We start from the raw sequence: 24,364 nt of genomic DNA, 5'->3' as shown, positions 1-24,364 counted from the left end.
GCTGCAAACACCGCCCCATTCATGTGAACGCGCTCACAGCCAGATAGAGAAACCCTGGGTTGATTTACCGAGTTGATAACCAGCGTCCTAGAACCGCTTAGCAGGATCATGTTTGTTAGGGTTAGTGAAGCCAGATAACGAGAAGATACCCTGGGTATGTTGAACTGGCTTCGTAGTACAGGCCTCTGAACCATCTCACTTAACAATATGTAAACATAGGTTGTTTAAATTTGAAAATATGATCGATGCTGTTAATTGTCTGCTGAGGACAGTCTCCTCCCATCATTTAATGTGACAGCAAAGTTAACTACCAATGGATCCAATCAGCTGCAAATCAATGGGTGCCTCACGTAATAAGAAAATAACTCAGTGTAGACTGATATTCATCAAGTACCTACCACTCCAGAAGAAAAAGAAGAGCCACATCTGTGTTGCTCCTCTTGTGAGTACTTTTGATATTTGGACGATGTCACTGTGACTGTGTTATTGTCTCTGAGACACAAGCTTTTCTGTGTGTGTGGAAGACGTTTTCTACCAGACTGATGCTGCTTAATGCTTAGGTAGGCAGTGTATTTTTGGTGTTGTTGGGCACAAAGTCCATAATAACCTTTCAGCATATTGTAATTCAAGTGTTCTGAGAGATAACTAGACTTCGGCACCTCCTCATGGCACTGTTTTCAAGATTTAGAAAATCTAGCCTGTGATGGTAGACTTTGGCCAATCACAGGTCATTTCAGAGAGAGAGCGTACTTATCGGCTGTTCTACAGATGCGCGTGCACATCCCTTCAGATGGTGAAAGTCTGATTCAATGGCGGAATATCCTGCAGGAAAGAAATGCTATTTCATCATTGGCAACAGCTGCCTACACTGCAAAGCAACCCAAAACAATGAAGACAAACTCATCAAAAAGAGAGTCTGACAATATGGGCTACAAAGATAAAATAATACTCAAGTAGATAAAAAAAAAAAACAGCCAGACACGACAAAGACACCAGCAGAGCAGACACGATAAAGACACATTTAGGCAGACACATATGATGGACTGATGGACACTACAGTGAATATCCCATATGTAAGACATATAAAAATACTGCTTTGAATAATACATTGTGTCAGATACGTACATAGCACATAAGTAACTTCACAGAAGATTGAACAGCATTTAATGTATTTATGGACCTTTAACTAGCCTCATTTGTCTACTTTGCACGTTTGCCCTGTCCAAGAGGTTTAATCTGAATTTTGTGGAAAGTGGAACAAGAGTTTTTCACCCTACAACATCCAAATCTTTGACAAGTCAACAAATATGCTGTTAAACAGAAAGTTAACTCTATAGCTTAACCAATACATTCTGCTTTTTATATAACAAATAACTGTGAACCAAACAGAACACCAGAATTGTCATTTGTCACTTATTTATACTTTTTTTTTTTTAGATAAAAGCCATGGTATGAAACATTTCCTCAATATTTGTAGTTCTCTGAATGTCTCCTGACAGAACTCCCATGTCTTGTATTCTGTAGGGATGAAGATTGGTTTACATGCTGCTCCTTCAGGCATAATGACACATACAGTATGCTTTATCCACATGTCTGTTCAAAGTCCATTAAATGAAGTGTGAGGCATGAAGCTAGTGTTTCGGCAGACGCTGAAGACCCGTTGGCCTTTGAGCAAATCGCTCATGACTATAAACCGACATCTGTGTTTCACAGGAGCTGGATTTGAGTTCCGAGCCAGAGGAGAGTTCAACGGCGTCGTCTTCATCGGATGAGGAAGCTCTGCTGCTCAACGGTTTCCCTGTTCACTCCTCCAGGAGGGACAGAAGGAGCGCTGCCAGCAGTGATTCATCCACCTCCTCTTCAGTGTCTCACTCAGTGACAGAACCAGAGGGACACACACCAGGTCAGAGGCCAGGTCAAATGTAATGTCCAACATCCATATTAACATTGACACAAAAACAAGATAACGTACTCTAGTCCAGAAAGATAGCTCAGAATAATGGCATCGCCTGAAGCAAATCGTCTCCTCATCGCAAATAAAGGTGGGCTGAAAAGCTCTCTCCATCAATAGCACGTCTTTTAAGAGCAAAACAAAAAAAACTGTAAAAAAAACCCTGTAATGACTGTTATTTCCCCCATTAACTGTTATTAGGGATGCTATTAAAGTCAGAGAGAGAAGGAGGGTCTGTCTTTTACACCTTTAACATCATTTATCGTCATTTCCATTCAGTCACATGTGAGGCTGATAATTCCTGAGAGTCGGGTTTCATATGAGTTACATTATTTCAATTTCCCCTCAAACATCCAGCCTAATACATCATTTCTGGTGTCAGAATATCAATAAATACAGTAGCTAATAATGAATACACAATATAAAGGCATTGTGCCAGTAGAAATGGTTCCTTTTTAAAAAAAAAAAAAAACACAGCATTATTTTTCCCTCTTATTCTTAAAAAGTGGAAATTCAAACATGTCCTATTTTCTCTTTCTCTCCAGCTGCTGCCCAGTTAGAGGCCCGTAATTTCCACAGTAACAGCAGCATCCTCAGCACCAGCCCCAGCTTTAGGAGCATGGTTAAAGAAGCAAGGTAACGCTGAACTAACTCTCTATTTCCTCTGCATGGAGGTTTGGACAAGACATTTGTCAAGCTGTGATAATGATGAAAGGACATGTAACCCTGAAAGCAGAAAGCAGATTAGGTATATCTGAAAGAATTCAGGACACTGACCTCAGCCAATGCCTCTGAAAGCAAGACTTGGTGGAAACTGAGTATACGGCTGGATCGTGTAATGTCAGTGTGCTAAACTGTGGACAAATTGTTACACAAATCAGTCAGAGGTGGTGTCTCTAATATGAATTCATGGATATTAAATGTTCATCTGCAATTTTCTGTAGAGGTCCCAGTAATATGTATTCTTAAAGTGTACTGAAGTAGCATATCAAATGACATGGTTAAAGTTACTACAAGGAATGTTGGAAACAGTCTCAATTTAATGCGATGACCTCTGTATGACCTGATGATGTGATAACCTCTGCATGACCTAATGATGTTACAACCTCTGCACAACCTAATGATGTGATGACCTTGGTATGACCTAATAATGTGATGACCTCTGCATGACCTCTGCATGACCTAATGATGTGATAACCTCTGCATGACCTAATGATGTAACAACCTCTGCACAACCTACTGATGTGATGACCTCTGCAAGACCTAATGATGTGATGACCTATGTATGACCTAATGATGTGACGACCTCTGCATGACCTACTGATGTGATGACCTCTGCAAGACCTAATGATGTGATGACCTCTGTATGACCTAATGATGTGATGATCTCTGTATGACCTAATGATGTGACGACCTCTGCATGACCTAATGATGTGACGACCTCTGCATGACCTAATGATGTGATGACCTCTGCATGACCTAATGATGTGACGACCTCTGCATGACCTAATGATGTGACGACCTCTGCATGACCTAATGATGTGACGACCTCTGCATGACCTAATGATGTGACGACCTCTGCATGACCCTCACATCCCATCTGTTCTTACTCATTCATGCTGTGAACGACGGGATATTCCAGCCATGAGACGTTTGTTTGAAATCCTTGGCAACGTTCTGAGCTTTCTGATGATGCAAATATGCGGAGTATGAGGAGTTTTACAGTATTACAGAGATTTCTTTGGAACAGTCCTACATAAAGACTGACTTCCACTGACTGACAGTTGTCAAGGATTACATAAATGGACGAAAATTTAGAGAATGGTGCCCATGAGCACAGACATGTAAAGGACACCTCAGCCCTCATACATAGAGGACCCCTAGACTGAAAGATGCAAAAGTCTCTGTTGTCATTTTATGTCTCTTTGTGGTTAATTTAGCAGTCTGACGTTCTTATTGTCTTCTCCTCCTAGGGGAGAAGCCCCAGGCCAGAGAGGGGATGTGCAGGATGATGATGAGGAGGAGGAGGATGCAGAAGAATCCCAGCATCGTACCATGATAGACAGGTTACTGGAGAGACACGGAGCCTGCATCCCCCACCACGAACCCAAGCTGTACCGCGCCGCAGCCACCAAAACCAAATCCATTCCAGGTTTCAGCATCCTGGCTTTTCCCGACTTCTGGGGCCACCTCCCACCACCAGGACATGAACCCATGGCCCCACGCAAACCCAATGTACAGAGGTACTATACACGCTCTTTACGGCACTTAACTGATGGCTGTGTAGGAGTAATGTACTTCATGTATAACGTGAATATAGAGATGGGTTTAAGACTGCTTCATGTTAGAAGACATGAGACCTACAAACCCACGTGTGGAGCTTAACCGTGAAAGCATATTGGCTGGTTATTGTTGGCTGATCAGTTCAGCGTTGGTTGTACCTCCAGCTTGGTCGTGTGTTCAAACAGTGTTTCACAAACCTTTTTTTTTTTCTGAGGACCCACTTTTTAAAAAAATGACAAACCATTTCACAACAATCCTTACCTATAAATCGTTACTGCCATTTCCGCATCACCTCATATTATCTTGAATAGGTAAACCAGCATTTTCCACGAGATACCTCATAAATGAGACCAAATAAATACATTTAGCTGGAGTTAACAGGCCCTTATTGTTTTCCTCTCATCAGTAAAACAAACAGAATGTACGTAATCTGTCATATTAGATTCAATGTTATAAGTAGGCTACATTATCAGAACAACACGGCTCCCTCGTGTGGCTCAAAGGTGTACTGCAGATATAAATCTTAAATAAAACACTATGGAAGAAATTCTACAAATTTATTTGGCGACCCTTATAAAATGTCCTGCAACCTACCTGTAGGTCCCGACTCAGTCTTTGGGAATGACCGATCTAACAAAAAGTGGATCCTCCCTTAGCAGCAGTATCATGAAATATGCAGGTGGCACCACAAATCTTACTATTACTTTGAGACGGTGACACGAGTGCTGATGATAACGTTACAGGCAGGAGCGGCCAGTCTGAGGCCAGTAACACAAAGTGTTTGCAGCTAATCCTACTTTCAAAGTCAATAACTGAATTCCTGAGCCGTTTTGTTTTATTTATTCACCGACAGCCTGAACACACTGCACTGCTACGTTCACAGCTTTAACGTTACTGCTGACTTCATACTCACTGCCACGCACACAAGCACAGGCACACAACGTACACACTGAGTTATTCCTAAAAGGAGTTTGCCGTTCGCTACTTGTATAACACATTTTAGTTTTAATAACACCTTAAAGATATAATATGCAAGAATTTACTAAAAAACAATGTATAAACTGATACAAAATGAATCCCTCTAAATCATCACTTCTGACCCACTAGAAGTGTGTGGTGGTGTCTGTATTTGCAGAGACCCTGCAGCCCTCTGCCTGGATTTTCTCTTTTCTTCTTAATTTGAACAAAAGTGAAGGAGTTGAAGTACCTCTGGGTCTTGTTCGCAAGTGATGGGACAGTGGAACGTGAGATTGGCTGGGGAATCATCAGAGCAGCGGGCGGGGGGGATGCGCGGTATTGCATTCACTTTACCGCACCATTGTGATGAAAAGAGAGCTGAGCTCTCGATCTACCGGTCAGTCTTTGTTCCTACTCTCACCTATGATCATGAGGGCTGGGTCATTACCCAAAGAACTAGATTGCGGGTACAAGCGGCCGAAATGGGTTTTCTCAAGAGGGTGGCTGGTCAGAGTCTCCCTTAGAGATAGGGTGAGAAGCTCAGTCATCCGTGAGGGACTCGGAGTAGAGCCGCTACTCCTTTGCGTTTCAAGAAGCCAGCTGAGGTGGCATCTAGTAAGGATGCCACATGGACGCCTCTCTAGGGAGGTGTTCCAGGCACAACTAGCTGGGAGGAGGCCACGGGGAAGACCCAGGACTGGGTGGAGAGATTATATCTCCATACTGGCCTGGGAACGCCTCGGCCCCAGTCAGAGCTGGTTAATGTGGCCCGGGAAAGGGAAGTTTGGGGTCCCGTGCTGGAGCTGTTGCCCCCGCGACCCGACCCCGGATAAGAGGTTGAAGATGAGATGAGAGAGATGAGACGTTCTTATTTTGCTATGTTCGAGACATTTCAAGACCTTTGGGCCCCACGTGGGGCAGTAACCCCCAGCCAATAACAGCGTGCAGGGTGTGCAGCCCGTTCAGGTCGTCAAATACCGCCGCTATGTCACGCCCCTCGACATCTGACACCGAGGCACAAGTCCCCCTTTAGCTCTGTCAGATACAAAGTAACCGTATGTCATGGATGAGTACAGGTTGTGTGTTCTTATGTGCATGTGCTCCAGACAGTGTGTCCCCCTTGACCAAGAGCAGCGCTGACAGAAGCCTGCTCTTCAGCTGCATTCATTCAAAATCCGGCAACGTGTCACCTTCCCACAGGGTTGTGCGGCATCAGTTGTGTGTTTATTTGTGTTTTAGAACATAACCGCCGTGAAACAGTCAGAAAATAACGTTTTATTTCTCTGATTCACTGCTTTGTTCTCACAAACGCCACTCCCTCTCTTCATTCACTCTATAGCTAACTGTTGCATACTGTATTGTACCTTTAAAAATACATAATTTCCCGATGCTTAGGTCCAGTAGGGAGTGAACTTATGCACACCTCTACCTCAATGCCTCACTGGCTTTCCGTAAATATACAGTAGGCGATGTGTGTTTCATATAGGTGTACCGGTAACACGTTTGCCTGTGCTACACCTACGCTACACACCAACACTACACCTGACATAACAGAATTAATCATGTGTGTTAACGTGATGTGTAGAAGCAGATGTGGTGCCGTGGTGGGTGCTGTTGGTTTTTGTTGACATTAGCAGACTCCAATTGTAATCTAACGTTAGCTACTGTTGCACATTTTGGGCGCTGTAGGGGAGCTGAAGAGAGTCAAGAGGACTCAGGACTGTGCATAATGTCACATCCTTTGGATTTTCCCAGAAAAAAAAACATCCCATCTAAACGTCCTCTCCATGGAAGTCAGTCCACAGGCTGTCATAGGGAACCGAGAAAGTCAAGGAAGGTCTCTTTTTTTTAAGTTATGTGACAATCCGTCCACCCATTGGCAATACAAAATGATAAACACATGTAAAAATGTACACATAGAACCTTTTAAAGCTGAAGTAGGCGAGATTGGAGCAAATATGATTAAAAAAAGTTATGTTTATAAAACGGTCGCTATATGGTGACAGTAGTACATGAAACAGGTAACCTGAAAAAAATCATGTTCCTCTGTGTCCTCCGGTGCTCCTAACGGCATCTGCAAGATTTCACAGACCAGAGGAAAACAAGCAGTAAGAGCTGATCTGAGATCTGCTGTCCATCTGCTGTCTATGAGAGCCGGCTGTCAATCACTCGCGAACTCCGACCAAACGGTCAAACTAGGCCGCGCTGATCAAATATGAATCAATATTATGTTACGTTAATGTCTATTTCTCTCCTCAAATGTTTTTAGAATCATTTTGTAGTGCACGGTTTAGCTGTAAAATGAGAAAGATTGTGAGGCCAATAGGAACAGCCAATAGGAACGCTCTCTCAATGAAATGACCTGTGATTGGTCAAAGTCTCCCGTCACGGGCTACATTTTCTGAAGCCTGAAAACAGAGCCATGAGGAGGAGCAGAAGTCTAGTTCTTTCTCAGAACACTTGAATTACAATATGCTGAAAGGTTATTATGGAATTTTTGCCCAATGATGTCAAAAATATACTGACTACTGCCACTTTAATGTGTGCGTTTCTGGGATGCGGCTGCTGTTGAATTGAAATTCTCTATTCATCTGTGGATGCCTTTGTGATGCTTTATTCAGCTGTTAAGAAAATGTCACTTGCATGTGAGTAAAATATTCTAGTACTCCTCACATAAGTACAAATATATATCATGTCAAGTACAGTATACCTGGACAGGTAAGTATTTTTACTCTTCGCTAGAGAGGTATTTGGCGGTTGTCGTGCCCCACAGTGGGAGCAGAAGACCAGTAGGGACATTGTCACTGGCAATCCAGTGGCAATCTGTTTCTCCCAAGCCTGTATAAAGACAGAGCGTTAGCATCAGTCTTCCTGTCATCCCTACATTTGATCTCTCCCTCCACAAACTCTTTTCTTCTCTAGCTCCCCTGCTCTGTTTCTTATCCAAGCACCTCTGTTTTTTTTTCCCTCTCACTCATTACTGTCTTCCCACACTCCTGCAGTCTTTCTCAGTCTCCTTGTCACATTCCATTATTTCCCCGTCTGTTCTTTTATTAAGCCATCTTCCCCCTCTCTCCAGCAACTGCTCCTTGTTCAGAATTGTCTCTGTGAGTCTATTTCCTTCTTTATTCCTTCCCTCTCTTTTGTCCATTATATTCCTTCTTTCACCCCCCTGTTTCTCTTTGGTGTGATCTGTCTTCATGTAACCATGGCAGCACTGAGCGCTGTATAGCTCTCTGACAGTAATGAAATCATATAGAGGTAACATATATCTATAGATACTAGATTGTTCCGATACATATGACACTGTCAGTTTAGACTGTGAGCCTACACACAGATATCATGTAGCTAAACATCATTCAGTATTATACACAACGCATACAAAGACTGTAGGTTTTCTAACACAGACTGAATGGGCTGATGACACAGAGGAGAGGAGAGAAATGTTTGTGTAAAACTCTCCACACTGTGCCTTGCATTTCAATGTGGCCCTCTCCATTGCTACGCTGATTGCTGCTGATAGCAAGTGCCACTGATTTTTAAGCATCAGTCAACTTCAGGTTTTATATTTCAGTTCCCAAGAACCAGTAGGTTATAGTAAACAACAAAAAGGTCATTCACGAGCATTAGGTCGATAAGAACACTTTTTTCCCATTTCCCATGTGAGAAGATGATGTTTGCCTCATCGGTGCCGGATGATAGCTACAGCAAACGTCACTGCTCGATAGGGGTCGTGTCCATTGGCTGCACTATTATAGTCAATCTTGGGATTATCTACATAAATGGGGACGTACGAGGGTTATCGGTCGACGTTGTCGAGGAGACAGCCAGGAGGGAGCCGGAGATTGGCCGCGTGGCGCTGCTTACTGGCGGGAGGAGAGTTCCGAGATTTTTTTTTATTTTCTAAACTTTGAACTGCAGCTGCAGTGAGGGGATGTCTGTGTGTGCATTCACAAGCACAAGACTTCTGCATGTCACCGCCCCAATATAAAGGGCTGTCTTAAAGGTCCCATATTGTAAAAAGTAAGATTTTTTTTCATGTCTTTTATATTATAAAGCAGGTTTAAGTGCTTTATAAATACTGTGAAAGTTTCGAAACGCTCAATATACCGAGAAATACACACAGTCCGTATTCAGAAATTGTGTGTTTGAAACAAGCCGTTAGAATTTCTGTCCATTTGTGATGTCACAAATCTGCAATATTTAGACCATTACACGATTTGAAACATAAACATTCTAAATGCGTCCCAGTTTATTTCATGTTGCAGTGGATGTAAATAACATCAGCTGACAGGGAGTAAACATGGACCCAAACTGTTGCCTAGCAACGCAATTCCATTGCAATTCCATTGCAATTCTGTTGAAATGCACTAAAACGGAGCGTTTCAGACAGAGGGTGAATAAAGGTATATTCAGGCAGACAGTATGAGGAAAATAATGTGTTTTTTTAACATTACAGCATGTAAACATATTCTATTAGAAACACAAAATACAAGTATGAACCTGAAAATGAGCACGATATGGGACCTTTAAACGCTAGTCATAGTTTTCAGTCATGTGACTGGCGCCGAGCCTGGAGGGCCAAACAACGTTCCATCATTGTGGCTGACACTGGAACACTGGGTACTCTGCACAAGCCTGTCAAATCTATATTTTTTACAACCCATAGGTGTTTAGATCACCTCTCAAATGAGGAAAACTGGTCTTTTTATTAGCAAGGAAGAGAAAGAACGATCAGACCCGTTGCTGGTGTGAGTTCATCCCAGCAGGAAACACATGGGCATTGTAGCTTCAGAGAGGGAGAAACGTCACTGCGCGATTTTTCGGTGTCTTTCTAATTGCGTATTTTCACAGTCTGATATTTCAACAGTTTTACAACAAACCGACTTCCTTGACTTGCAAAATTATCTTTTAAATAGGCAAACATCGTATGTGTGATTCATGGCGCAATTCAAACCACCGTTCATATTTTTTTCCGAAATAAGGTCCCATGGTGGTCCGCCGGAAGGGGCGGAACTTCGCCTCTCTATACGACCTAGTTTTAGCAACAAAACCAGGGAGATTGTCTTCAGGCTGTAGTTGAGCGTAGAGACTTGTGAGTCTAGCACCATAACAATAGTCAGGTGCAGACCTTGTAGTCTGTCCATCACTTTGTGCCAGAGTTAGAAACTGACAGATGATGCTCACATTACAACAAGTTCTGTAAATGACGTTGTTTGTCCATGCCCTCCAGAACGAAACATAGAAGTATTTTCTGATCTGACACCATCATCTGTCAGTTCCTTCCCACAGATCACTGTTGAAAAATAAATCTCTTTTGTGATTTGACAACGCCGTGGTTAAGGTTTGGTTAGGTTTAGGCAAACATTGTGGTTTGGGTTCAAATAAGTACTTTGCTAAAGGGACCATTGTTGTTATGGTTACAATGATAAAGATGTGGTTAAGGTTATGGAAGGTTTGTGGTCATGCTTAAAAGACAAAACAATGATGACTATTGGTAGAAGACAGGAAGTAAACAGTCCTATACAACTTTGTTGCTCTCTCGTCACCTGACTTCATGCCACTAATGATTTAAGTGAATCCCTGACCTTTCCTCTAGCACAGTGGTTCTCAAACGTTTTACATCACGTACCACCTCAGAAAATATTTGACTCTCCAAGTACCACCATTATGACCAGGGGTGGGCAATTATTTTTCCTGGTGGGCCACATGAGAAACCCAGATTGTTGCCATGGGGCCAAACAAATTCTGTTAGACGTAACCTCTATTTTATCACTACATTAACTTATAGAAAACATACTGTGAACTTATTTTTCAGCATTTATTATACTGAAAATCACTCCAAACAGCATATTATTAAGAAAATGACATTATATGCAGGAGTTTTTGAACCGTACAGGACTGACTGTTTTGGGTAGTAATGTTTCCATTAACAAAACTTAACAAAACAGAGAATCCCCCAGCATGCCAAAATATAAAAACATACACTGCAGGTCCAAAAAAAACAATTTGTCAGGGTAGGGAGGGTACTGTACACAGTACTGTACTGTACTTTGTTATTGTCATCTATAGTGGTTAATTGCATAAAAACACACAATTCAAATGATTATGATTATTTAAATATTTGCTTTGATTAAAAAAATCTTATCAAGCTGCTTAGAGCTAGTGTTAGGAGGTTGAACAGGTCATAATTCTCTCTCTAATATCTATTTTATATTGATGTGAAAACATCTCATTCAAACAACTGGATTAATTTAAGTTTCTCACAAAATCTACATTTTACAAGATTACATTTTAACACATCATGATAACGTTATAATTTACCTTCACCCAATAGTAATTTTTTCCTGAGCCGACTTTTAACGCCTCATAACAATAACTCCATGGCACCTCCTTTAATGTCCGTATCTTACATATTTATGTTCGTATTCATCCAGTCAGGACTGTGCTGCCCACCGGCTGCTAACAGCTAACATTACTAAATCTCCTCCTGCTGATTTAAACACAGATTTGTTGTTCACAGTGTCGCTTTATCAGGGAAAAATAGTGTGCGCCCCTCAGGTTTCGTAGCGCCATGATGTTGAGCGCTTTTTTTTCTCTCCACCATGGCTCCGATCCAAAACAAATTGAAACATGATACAGCATGCGTATGCGTCATTGTGCATGTGTAACTGTGGAAGGCATCAATACAGAGGAATCAATAGTCAGAGCGTACCACCAGTGATACGTGTACCATAGTTTGAGAACTACTGCTCTAGCACTGCAGTTGCATCGAATTTGCCACTTACCAACCATTGAAAACTAATGGCTGATTTCCATGTAAATTTCCATGCAATTTGCAGTTTTTAAATGCTTTCATTGTTGGTTTGGTTCTGCATAAGATTTGTTGACAAATTAAAGTACAGAATATCACCAGACTTGTTCTTTAACTGAACAGCAGTTGCTCTAATCTTCAGAGTTCTTCTGCATGCACATTTTGTCTGCCATGATGTTAATGTGGAGTACACTGGGGTGACTCAACCCTATTGTGTTGTTCTAGAAAGGGTTGTTCAAAATATTGAACGTCAGAGCAAATAATGGTCCAACATTTACTTCACCTTTTACTTTGTCTGTTTTGTATTTATTTATTTCACCTTTAATTGTGTCTATTTTTTTTTTTGCTGTGTGGGTATGTGAGTTACACATAATGTAAATCTGCATCTATGTTATTATGGTTATATGTAGAAGTGTGTTTGTGTTTGTGTGTGTGTGTGTGTGTGTGTGTGTGTGTGTGCGTATGGCATTGTTTAATGTCGCTCCTCCGAGACATTTCCTCAGCACTTTCAAGAGGCAAACAGACGCTGACATTTAAAAATGTTAAAGATGAAATTTCACTCTGAACGTAATCCAATTATGTTGCCAGTCTGTTGGCGCTCACATAAATGACAACATCTTCTGAGTTTGCAGTCCCATAACAGAACTAATGTTAATGCCATTTTTGTTAGGGCTGCTTTGTGAGTAAATTGTCTCAGGTGTAGAATAAGATTATGCCTAATGTGAGGGACAATTCAACGTCTGTCTTTGCTGTTGCATTCACATTTTCTGCTGCCAGACATCTCAAATGCGAGCTTGGAAGCATTTCTATTGCCTCCGCAAGGCTCTCAACATGGCGACAGCGGCTCGCAGCTAACGGTGCTAACAGTTAACAGATTACAGTTACCTTTTTTTGTATCCTAATTACGTAACGCTGTTCCATGTAATCTGTAACTCCCCAAGCCTGATCGTTGCATAGCAAATAGTATTTTGCTGCTTTGTTAATGATTTGAATATTGCATAGAGCGCCTTTAAACATTCCATTGATACAATTTGTCTTGACTCAAGTGATAACTAGCTAGAGAACTTTACTATTTACTGTTGTGTGTGAGCTACAATGCTGCAGCTTCTAGGGGCCATCATAGTATTTGGAATTTTTGGGCCTTTAATCTGGGTTATCGGTTGGTGGAGTGACAGTATGGACAAAGTGAATGTGGTAAGAAAGTTTGTGCTCTACTGAAGAGCAGTTTAAGTGTTTAGCGAGTGCTTCCTGCCTTATATCATCCATACTATCTCTCTCTTCTCATTTAAACCTCTGAAACACCCCGCACATCTATCAAAACTTATTGTGACCTCAAGCTGTTGTAAATGTCACATGTAGGTTATTAAAGTTATTACAAGGACTCTCAATGTAACACTGATGCTTTCATATGACCTACATAAGTAAACCAGACCATCATCATCATGCTTTCCACCGGTGCCACTGGGTCGGATTCCAGCGAAAACAGACAAAATAATGCAGATTCACCAGAACCTCCTTCAGCTCAGACTCCAGCGGGACCTCCAGCAGGGCCTCCAGCAGGGCCCCCAGCAGGGCCTCCAGCGGGGCCTCCAGCGGTGCCTCCAGCAGGGCCTCCAGCAGGGCCTCCAGCAGCGACCCATCCACCATGGACAGACCCAGTTCCGGCTTCACTGCCACCTTCGACCTGCATTCGGAGCTCCGGTGGGAGGTGGAGAGCAGCGGCTCCTCCTCCGACCAGGAGCAGAGCTGCTGCAGTAAAATGAGAGGTTTTCTGAACGGATTCTAGTGGTCGTAAACATCTACAGGGACCGCCAAAATCAACGCTTGTAGTAACTTTAAAGAGGTTTTGAAGGAAAATTGACATTTGTATGCCTGCATGTGCTTTTGTTTATCAGGAAGAAAGTGTTTGAAGATGTCCAACGTTTCCTGAATACTGATGACATCATCAACCAGGTAGTGTTTGACCTGGAAGACAGCAGGTAGGTTAACAACACACACACACACACACACACACACACACAGCACAGACATTTATTAAAGGGGAACAACGACCAACTTTAAAACATTGATATTCTGGAGACTATATAACATTATGGAAAAGATACTGCAACCTGCTCATGTACGCACATATTGGGAGGGCGCGTTGGGAAACCACGAGGTGGCAGCGTCATCACAGTAAAAGGTAACTGCCTGCCAGTGACGATATGAATGGAGTATAGAGTTTCAACAACATTTACAATATAAATAAACATGTAGTCACTTTCTGAATCTATTTCCTGTTAACAATAAACACTTATAAGACACACCTTGCTGACTTTTTTCTTCTTCCAGTATAGTTTGGAACGGAGAGATAGTTTCCACAGTGATTCCCAAAATGTGCGTACATGAACAGGTTGCAGTATCTTTTCCATCATGTTATATAGCCTCCAGAATAATATCAGTGTTTTAAAAATGGCAATTGTTTCCCTTCGAGCTGTACAAGATGAGGTTTGGATTTAGATTGTGAACATTTAAATTTCCTTTGTTTTTCTTTATTTGCTCAAATGGGAAATGAAATAATACGCACTTAAATCCATTTGGTCATCTCTGTCTCTTTGTCCGTCAGTCTTCAGTGTCCGTCCGATTCCTTGCGGTTTTTCTCTAAGTTTGAATGTGGGAACCTAAGGAAGGCTGTTCAGATCCGCAAGTATGAACGGACACACACACACACACACACACACTATGAGCACAAGGTCCTAACTCAGTGGGCCAACATCCAGCACAGATTCAACCACCCTTTTTCTTCTTCTTCTCTTATCCTCTGTAGATATGAATACGACCTCATATTGAATGCAGATGCTAACTGTAACCAGCACACCCAGTGGTTTTACTTTGAAGTCAGTAACATGGTGGCTGACGTCCCCTACCGCTTCAATGTCGTCAACTGTGAGAAGAGCAACAGCCAGTTCAACTATGGTGAGAAGGGTTGTGTGTGTGTGTGCGTGTGTGTGTGTGTGGTTGTGTGTGTATGTGTTTGTGTTTTTGAATATGTCTTTCAAAGTGACACTTCTTTAATTCATCGATGTATTTAATGCATTATCCAGGATTCAATAATGTAACCAAGCACTGTTTTTTCCACAAGTGCTTACACACATTTCACACGCCATGTACAGTAAATTACACGTAATTTAAAGGGGACGTGTCGTACTCATCTTCAGGTTCATACTTGTTTTTTGGGTTTCTACTAGAACATGTTTACATGCTTTAATGTTCAAACAACACATTATTTTTCTCATACTGTCTGTCTGAATATACCTGTATTTACCCTCTATCAGAAACGCTCCGTTTTAGTGCATTTCAACGGAATGGCAACAGAATTGCATTGCTAGGAAACAGCTTGGGTCCATGTCTACTTCCTGTCAGCTGATGTCATTCACATCCACTGCAACAGGAAATGAACTGGGACACATTTAGTATGTTTACATTTAAAACTGTGAAATAATCTAAATATTGTAGATTTGTGACATCACAAATGGACAGAAATCCTAGCGGCTTGTTTCAAACGCACAGTTTCTGAATACGGGCTGTCTGCATTTATCTGTGGATTGAGTGTTTTGATACTTTCACAGTATTTATTTATCACTTAAACCTGCTTCATAACATAAAAGACATGAAAATCACACGTTTTACAATATGAGACCTTTAATATTCGCTAAAATTGTAAACATGGTGAACATCAGTGTTCTAACTGGCAAGCTCAGAAGTAATAAAGTATGGACTGAAAGATCTTTATGGAAAGAGTATTGTGAGAAAATGCAAGAGTACCTCAGACCATCCCAACTGCTTCCCCATCTGGCTGCAAACCGCATCAGTGCATGCTCACACTTGAATGAAGCTGGCAGAACTATATCAGGGGAGATGCAATTCTGAGGTCACCAAACTGGACACTCTCCACTCCTCAGCTAGACCCTAGAGATTCTGTCACAAACAGAATTGGCAACAAGGACTAGTCTGGTGGCGTTCAACACTCTCGACTTGACTTCCAATAATGCGGACGCAGCTCTCAGTCAGAGCCTCCTTTCAGCAGCATGACATAAGCTTTCCTGGGGTTACTGAGCAGTAGTATCCTATAATAACTGGACCACATGCTCCAGTCCTTTTCCCAGAAAAAAAGGAACTCATTGTGTCCGTCATTGTTACTGGGGTGGGGGAGAAATATGACCCGTCCAGTTGTGGAGTCAGAATGGCAACTCAAACCAACACAGATGTCGCAGTAAGTCATTGTCAGAAGCAAGAATGACAGGACACTTGTTTGCCAGGGAGTAAATGTAGTAAAGCTCACCTCAGACTGTGGTCTATCTGACGAAGCAGAACCTCAATGTGCGGGTGCATTGTGCATCATCGTTCCTCATTCCTTCCTGTCCAGTACATACGGTTTCTCTTTGAATGGTGTGGTGCCTACACATTTTACATGTACTGTTTGTAACTTCTTAAACGTATATATCATTGCGGGTCGGTGTCCCAAGCACGCTCGTGCGTGGCTACGCTGTTCAGACTCTGACTCCAACACAAACTACACGGAAGCACCAAAACCGCAAAGTTCTATCTAGTGAAGCCCATCTGTTAAACAGTGTTAACTCTTCCTGCTTCGGCCTCCTGACCGCGGCCAGAAGACACAGGGGAGACTGCAGCTTTGTTCTCCCGGGCCGGAGTCTCTGCTGTACTCTGCTCCTCTGCCTGCTTGCCTTCACTCACACACCGCGCTCGTTCTCACTCGCTCCACCTCTCACATGCATGTGCGCACTCTACACACTGCAGAAGACGGGAATCTGAAGCAGGACAACACTAGGATCAGCATTGATTCATGGAGAGACCTTTGTCTGGTCAGCTAACATTACTGCCAAGCAGCTGAAATATAGAGTGATATTGTGCTTTTTAGCTGACATGTGTCACCTCACTGTTTTGAGCGATGCATGTTCATGTCTATTTAGAGCAAGCAAGCGCGAGCCCGACGCTGACTTTCGTTGACTTAACGGCCCCAGGTGTCGCTGTTAACAAGCAATTTCTGATTCTTACAAACAGTCCCTTTAAGTGATATATAAATACTGTGAAAGTATCAAAACAATCAATCCATGGAGAAATACACACAGCCCGTATTCAGAAACTGTGCGTTTGAAACAAGCCGTCAGGATCTCTGTCCATTTGTGATGTCACAAATCTACAATGTTTAGACATTTTCAGTTTTAAACGTAAACATTCTCAATGTGTCCCAGTTTATTTCCTGTTGCAGTGTATGTGAATGACATCAGCTGACAGGAAGTAAACATGGACCCAAGCTTTTTTCTTGCAACGCAATTCCGTTGCCATTCTGTTGAAATGCACTAAAACGGAGCGTTTCTGATAGAGGGTGAATACAGGTATATTCAGACAGACAGTATGAGAAAAATATTTTTTTTTTGAACATTAAAGCATGTAAACATGTTCTAGTAGAAACACAAAATACAAGTTTGAACCTGAAAATGAGCACAATATGGGACCTTTAAACGCTAGTCATAGTTTTCTGATATGAGGCATGATATTTCCCCTTTAATATAGCCCTTACTTACTCTTTCCTTCAATCCTGATTCAGGCCACCTATAGCTCCTATAGCTGCGTTACGACTGCATCTGTTGTGTTAGTGCTAATTGAAAGCAATCACTTCCTGCTGCTGTCGTTTCACAACAGGACGCTGAATTTCGTTGACTGAACGGCCACAGGTGTCGCTGTTAACAAGCAATTACTGATTCTTACATAGAATCCCTTTAAGCTAACATGATGGGATGTGAAAACAGACCTCATTCACTAGAACCATGTAAAAACGTGGCTGTGTCCCTTTCATCTCTATCAGTGGGATTTTCTTATTTATGCACCTTTGCACCCTGACCCTCTCAATGAGCTCAATCTCTGTCGCACACACACACACACACACACACACACACACGGTGTGGGGGCTGATGTGTTCTCTCTCTTATTCTCTCCCTTCCTGAGGACAGCTCAATACACACAGACCAAACTCACTCCAGTATCTCCAGAAGCAATCTCATTTCTTTCACACACACTTACTACACACTGATTCATACAATGCCCTTTGTACCGTAAAATAGCCCCTTTTTAACGTCCCTCGGGAAATCGGTTTCATCTCAGGAAGTAGTGAATGAGTAGAAGAAAAGGCAGCTCTTCAAAAATAGTGTGTATCCCATTGTACAGAAAATGGCTTTTCTTCTGAAAGATTGTAACGTGCTGACAGGCCAGAAAGTCATCCAACTATTTTTAACCCCTGGAAATTTGATGCTTTTTGATCCAACAAGAACAGTGGCTCTTTAACTTTTCCAGCCCCCTGGGCTAAAACCCAGCATGGAAAAAGACTGTGGTTACTGAGGTGGAGAGCTTGGGTCATAGCTGCAAGGTCACCATCCTTCATGGTATTTTCGCCAGTGTCTTTCATACCAACCAAGCGTGAAATGTACTGTATTTACAAGGCTGCTCTATCAGGAACCAAAGTAGGATCCATGAATAATAAATACACAGGAAGAAAACACTTTGTCTTTATTTCATTAATTCATTCGATGCCCTCTCTTTGTAGTAGAGAGGGATGAAGAGACCAGCACACGCCTTCACTCGTCTGTATTATTATCAATTATACACAATGTAAACTATAAAATTATGAATACAGTTTCCACAACAAAATTATCTTTTTTCACCTTTTTTATAATATTCTACTTATTACCCAGCAAACAATATGTCTTACTTCTGAAATATATATTTTTAGCTTTAGTGTTTTAGCTTATAAAGCAAACAAACATAAACAACAAAATCTAAATTGTATTTTTCGATAATATTGCAATAGTGGTACGAGTTATTTTTTTTGTCCAGTGCATTAAAGGGACTGTTTGTAAGAATCAGAAATTGCTTGTTAACAGCGACACCTGTGCTCGTGCTCGCTCTACATAGACATGAACGAGCATCGGTCAAACAGTGAGGCGACACACGTCAGCTAAAAGCACAATATCACTCTATATTTCAGCTGCTTGGCAGTAATGTTAGCTGACCAGACGAAGGTCTCTCCATGAATTGATGCTGATCCTAGTGTTGGCTTTTCCTGCCTCAGCCTCCCGACCGCAGCCGGAGGGAACAAGGGAGACACCGGAGTTTTGGTCGGAGACGATAACATTACTCGCTCCGTAGCCCCGTCACTTCACAAGACACAGGAAACCTCTGTTGGTCTGGAGGAGCTGCAGCAGTTATTTCTGCACAAAAAGTCCACTGTACATTTAATAGATGTTCTCAGAGCTAAACTAACTCTTCTGCAGTGTGAAGTGTGCACGCATGCACGTGAGAGTGGAGCGAAAGAGGGAGAACGAGCGCGGTGTGTGAGTGAAGGCAGGCAGGCAGAGGAGCAGAGTACAGCAGAGAATCCGGCCCTGGAGACCAAAGCTACAGTCTCCCCCGCGTCCTCTGACCGCGGCCAACACTGTTTAACAGACGGGCTTCACTAGATAGAACTTTGCGGTTTTGGTGCTTCCGTGTAGTTTGTGTTGGAGTCTGAGTCTGAACAGCGTAGCCACACGCAAACGGGCATGGGACACCGACCTGGATTGATTTAAACGTGTAAGAAGTTACAAACAGTCCCTTTAAGAGCTGGTTTAAAGGCTAAAGCCTGATCTAGCATACTGCTAAATACAATGTTTTAACTGTTGCATACTGCATACTACTGAGGAACGTAGTATGCAGCATGTAATATGTACTGTATACTGTATACTGTATACTGCATTTGTCAGTAGGCGATTTCGAATACGGCCAATGCCTACATATATTGTGCCAGTCAAATAAATTAATAAAAATTGTGTCCAAGAGGGACAACTGATAATGTGGTTGCTGGTCAGAAACCTACTTAACCATTCTTTGACTGGGAGAGATGGTGAATTACCACATTATCCCGTACAACAAAATACAAAATGCACCCTTTCCCTGACCTGGCACAAGTCTTTCATAGAGGAATGATAAGAGCCGCTCACTGTAGATGTATTAGAGGGTAGCAAATTTAAGTCTAATTTACAGTCATTTCGTGTTTGGTTTTGACAATAGCATATACACGTGTAAATTGGAGTATACATCCATTACCTCTATGCCTGGGAACTCAAGTTGCAACCATTTTAAAGAGGAATGACGCGGTGCTTTTATTTTTATTTTTTTGTTTTATATTCATTTAATGGTTTGTGTTTTGTGTTCTTTTGTATATATTTGTTGAGTTTTATGTATTTGCATGAAGGCCTATCTAGGGACAGGCAAATTAGCTGGTGCTACACTGTGTAGTACTGTGGTATGTGACATGGGTCCATGCTAGAATGTGTCATATGAATAAATAAATAAATTCCTTCATGTACATTTTTACCTCAGAGAAGAAACTTGTAATATCATATAGCATACAGTACATGATAATATTATAGAGACAGTGACACCTAGCAGAGGACCAGACTGCAGCGTTATGGGCCATTTCCCCCAGTTTTACTGCTGTGACACCAAGTCTGTTCCATGTGGCTGACTGTCTATCTGTCTCTGTGTGTGTGTGTGTGTGTGTGTGTGTGTGTGTGTGTGTGTGTGTGTGTGCGTGCGTGCGTGCGTGCGTGCGTGCGTGCGTGCGTGCGTGCGTGCGTGCGTGCGTGCGTGCGTGCGTGCGTGCGTGCGTGCGCGCGTGTGTACTGCAGGAATGCAGCCGGTGCTGTACTCTGTAAGGGACGCTCTGGAAGGCAGACCACACTGGGTCAGGACCGGGACCGAAATTTGTTATTTCAGGTATGAATAAAATGCACAGATTCAATGTGTTTTTTTTCTTCAGTGGCAGACCAGAATAGCATGACTTTAAAGAAGATACTGGCACCGCTGAGAGGGGGGGCGGGGGGGGGGGGGGCTCAGTGCAGTCCTTGGAAAAAATATGATTTTTATAGAAAGTAAAAGTTCAAGATGGCAACTTGATCCCCTTCAATAACTTTGATTGTGCCAGCGTGTTTCTGAAAGCCGTCTCTTCTTCAGGACACACCACACAAAGCCTGAATGACTAAAGTCATAACTCAATGATTCTGTATAACATATGATACAGCTTGATATTGATTCACCTACAGAGGCTCAAACTCCCAACAAAAGAGAGCTCAATGACAAAGAGCTGTTAGAATGACGAGTGATGTCTGAAGAGCGAAATAGTTCCAGCAGTGGAGTGCTCAGACCTCACAGAAAGCACTGGAGATGGAGCTTTTATCTACACAGAAACATAACTTATTGTTATTGTTATTTTTTCTCCTCCAGAAACCACTTTTGTCCAGCTCGGGGCCGAAGGAGAACAACATTTTATACTCTGACCTTTACCGTCACCTTCAAACACAATGAGGACGTCTGCTACGTGGCCTACCATTATCCCTACACATACTCTGCTCTGAAGGTACTGATCCACCCACCCATCTATCTCTGTTTGTTTTTTCTCTTGTATACTTCTGATATACAGTGAACACGTTGTAGCGTACTGAAAACCACTCTCGTCCTTCATAACATTTATTTAACACATGATAATCTTATAAAATACTAACCTGACCCAGTTTGTTTCACAGAACCATGTGAGAAGCCATCATTAAAGTTGTTTGGAAAAGAGCAGGCACTTTCAAAAAAATACTTGGCAGGTGATTGGATGAACCATCTGTCAATCAAACTAACAAAAGTGAAACTAAGTGAAGGCCAAAGACTTTGCTTTTAGTGCCGTTCTTTGCTCTTCCTTCGATGAAGAAATACTCTCCACCTCTGATATAACTGATGTTATTGCAGCATCTATGATAACCTCTGCAGGAGCCGTCACTTCTGCTTTCACCTCTCCGTGTCGTCACATGTTGTGGTCTCACACACGTATGCCACACATGTAGCTCCTCGCAGGACGCCGATCGGTCCGTCATCTGGCGAGATGGACACAAACGCATTACTTGCAGCCTGACAAGATGGATTTTCGTGTGACATTTGATCCCGCGATTCTCTTGTGATCTCGTGACATCGCGATAATCCAGCTGCCGTGCAAGGTTAATGAAATACAGCACATTGTTAAAAATCGAAACAAGTCAGGTCGACTTTATTTATATAGTCCAATAAGTCACAAATTTGACTCAAGGGGCTTTACAATCTGTCATACCAGGGGTGTTTCTAGGATTTGAGGACATTCAGGGCATAGCCCAGAGCTCGGTATGCAACACGTTCTCACTCCCAACTTGTCAAATACCGCTGTTTGATCAGGCTGCTTGGTCAGGCACCCTTTACCATCTGTATGAGACTTTCAGCTAACTCCAATGTAAACCCATCCACGTCATTATTAGACGGTCAGAGCAACTGGTGTAGTATAAAGAGCGAGAAAGTCTGTATGGCGGGTTGGGAGGAAAGGCTGGATGGGTCAAACAAACAGAATTTAAACCCAAACCACAATCTTTTCCTAAGCCTAACCAAGTAGTTTTATGAAGTAAATAAACCTAAAAACTAAGTAAACCTATGTTAGAAGTTTATTTTGAACAGACACTATGCATGTAACGAGGGGTACAATAGAGGGGTACACTAGCATCATAGTTTGAAGCGTAGGGCCACTGACCACGCGGTGGTATTTGAAGAGTTGGGAGTGAGACTGTGTTGTGGTATGGGGGTCCGGGTGGATCGTCACTTGGATTTTTTGACATTGGCATGTCACATGTCACATGTGACTGCACAGTACATGCATGTATACATCAGGACCTACACGTTAACTCCACGCACATGTCTGTCAGGCTCATCTGAAGGTGCTGCAGAAATCAGTGGATCCTGCCAAGGTGTTTTTCCAGCAGCAGAGTCTTTGCAGCACTTTGGCTGGAAACATGTGTCCAGTGGTCACCATCACAGCCTGTCCTGCCAGCAGGAGCTGGAGAGACATGCACCAGCTCCGTGAGTACTTGTGTTTGTGCGTGTGTGTGTGTGTGTGTGTGTGTGTGTGCGTGTGTGCGTGTGTGCGTGTGTGCGTGCGTGCGTGTGTGTGTGATCAGCTAAAGATAAAGAGTCAGAGTGCTGGAGGTCATATAAAAAGGGAGGTATTCGTTTGATAGTGACTTGATGGAATGTGTGTGTGTGGGCAGGCTGTTATTGCAGTGTGTTTGTGTGTGTGCAGAGTGTACAGGTGTGTGTGTGTGTGTGTGTGTGTGTGTGTGTGTGTGTGAGTAGACAAAAAGAGACAAACAGCCAGCCATCCATCCTGACAGAGACAGATATCCCATGCTTTGTTTGTTTTCCAGTGCTTAATTGAAAGCCAGTGATCCTTAGCAGTTGGAAATATGAAGAAATAATTTGTTTAGGAAAAAAACATATGAGATTCATCATAGCATATCCACATTAGCATAATATTATACCCGACTACTGTAGCTGCTATTACACACCGGGCATTTGTGCATAGCAATTATGCCATTTCATCTTGTCATTTCCCCCCAAATGCTCCAACACAGTCAGCGTTTCAGGAATTGAAAATAACTGCTTGATTTCACCATTGATACTCGTGCATTTTAATGTTGAACAATCTAGTTGGAATGGTTTACTGTAAAATGCACTTACCATTACCTCCAGTAAATCAACATATTTTATGAAAATTTATGTTGTTATTTTGTCATGCATTTTCCTACGAATGTCCAGCAACACGAATGATCAGTGCGCCTGCACAAGCCCCTGCAGGAGTTTAGGCAGCAAAACTACTGGTTAGGTTTAGGAAAAGATCCTGGTTTGGGTTAAAATAACTACAGATGTGGGGTTACTTAGGTACGAAAGTTTTGTGACAAATAAGTCAACTTTAACTGTTGGTTTCACACGGCATACAAATAGTGGTCTCCTGGGTGAAAGTCTGGTGTTTCTTGACCCACCCGTCCACCCCAACCTCCTCCCTACGCAGACTTTATTGCTCTTTATACTACATCACTTGTCTTGGCTCATGATTACGTGGATAACATACAAATTGATTACTTGATTACTTTTTGTAGGCATAGCTACAAACATTGTATGAAAACAGAGACGGCTGTTCATGTTCCTTGTGAAACCACAAGTAAACGCTGACTTTACGCTTGTTACGTAACGTTGATATGATTGTTACATAGCAATACACTAAGGGCGGTTGTTATCTATTTACATAGTTATTTTGTTATGTTAAGTGTTATGGTGTTACATTGTTAAGCTACATTGTTACATTATGTTATGTTATGTTGTTACATTACGTTGTTATGTTACATTGTTAAGTTATGTTCTTAAGTTACATTGTTAAGATACGTTGTTAGGTTACGTTGTTAAATTACGTTGTTACATTACATTAT

At 42.2% G+C, this 24,364-nt stretch overlaps 1 protein-coding gene across 1 annotated transcript in view; it reads left to right on the top strand.

Annotated features, from left to right (window-relative positions):
- Positions 1 to 24,364, top strand: part of LOC119487018 (cytosolic carboxypeptidase 4) — a 167,487-nt gene that overhangs the window by 89,163 nt on the left and 53,960 nt on the right. The window contains 9 exon segments of the mRNA XM_037767639.1: positions 1,714 to 1,903; positions 2,497 to 2,587; positions 3,925 to 4,194; positions 13,901 to 13,984; positions 14,611 to 14,691; positions 14,812 to 14,960; positions 20,729 to 20,816; positions 21,324 to 21,456; positions 22,808 to 22,961. Coding sequence (XP_037623567.1) covers positions 1,714 to 1,903; positions 2,497 to 2,587; positions 3,925 to 4,194; positions 13,901 to 13,984; positions 14,611 to 14,691; positions 14,812 to 14,960; positions 20,729 to 20,816; positions 21,324 to 21,456; positions 22,808 to 22,961 — 1,240 coding nt within the window.

This window comes from Sebastes umbrosus, chromosome 4 (assembly GCF_015220745.1).
Source record: "Sebastes umbrosus isolate fSebUmb1 chromosome 4, fSebUmb1.pri, whole genome shotgun sequence".
NCBI lineage: Eukaryota > Metazoa > Chordata > Actinopteri > Perciformes > Sebastidae > Sebastes > Sebastes umbrosus.
Note: the sequence above shows the minus strand (reverse complement) of the source record. Positions and strands in the feature narration are given on the sequence as shown.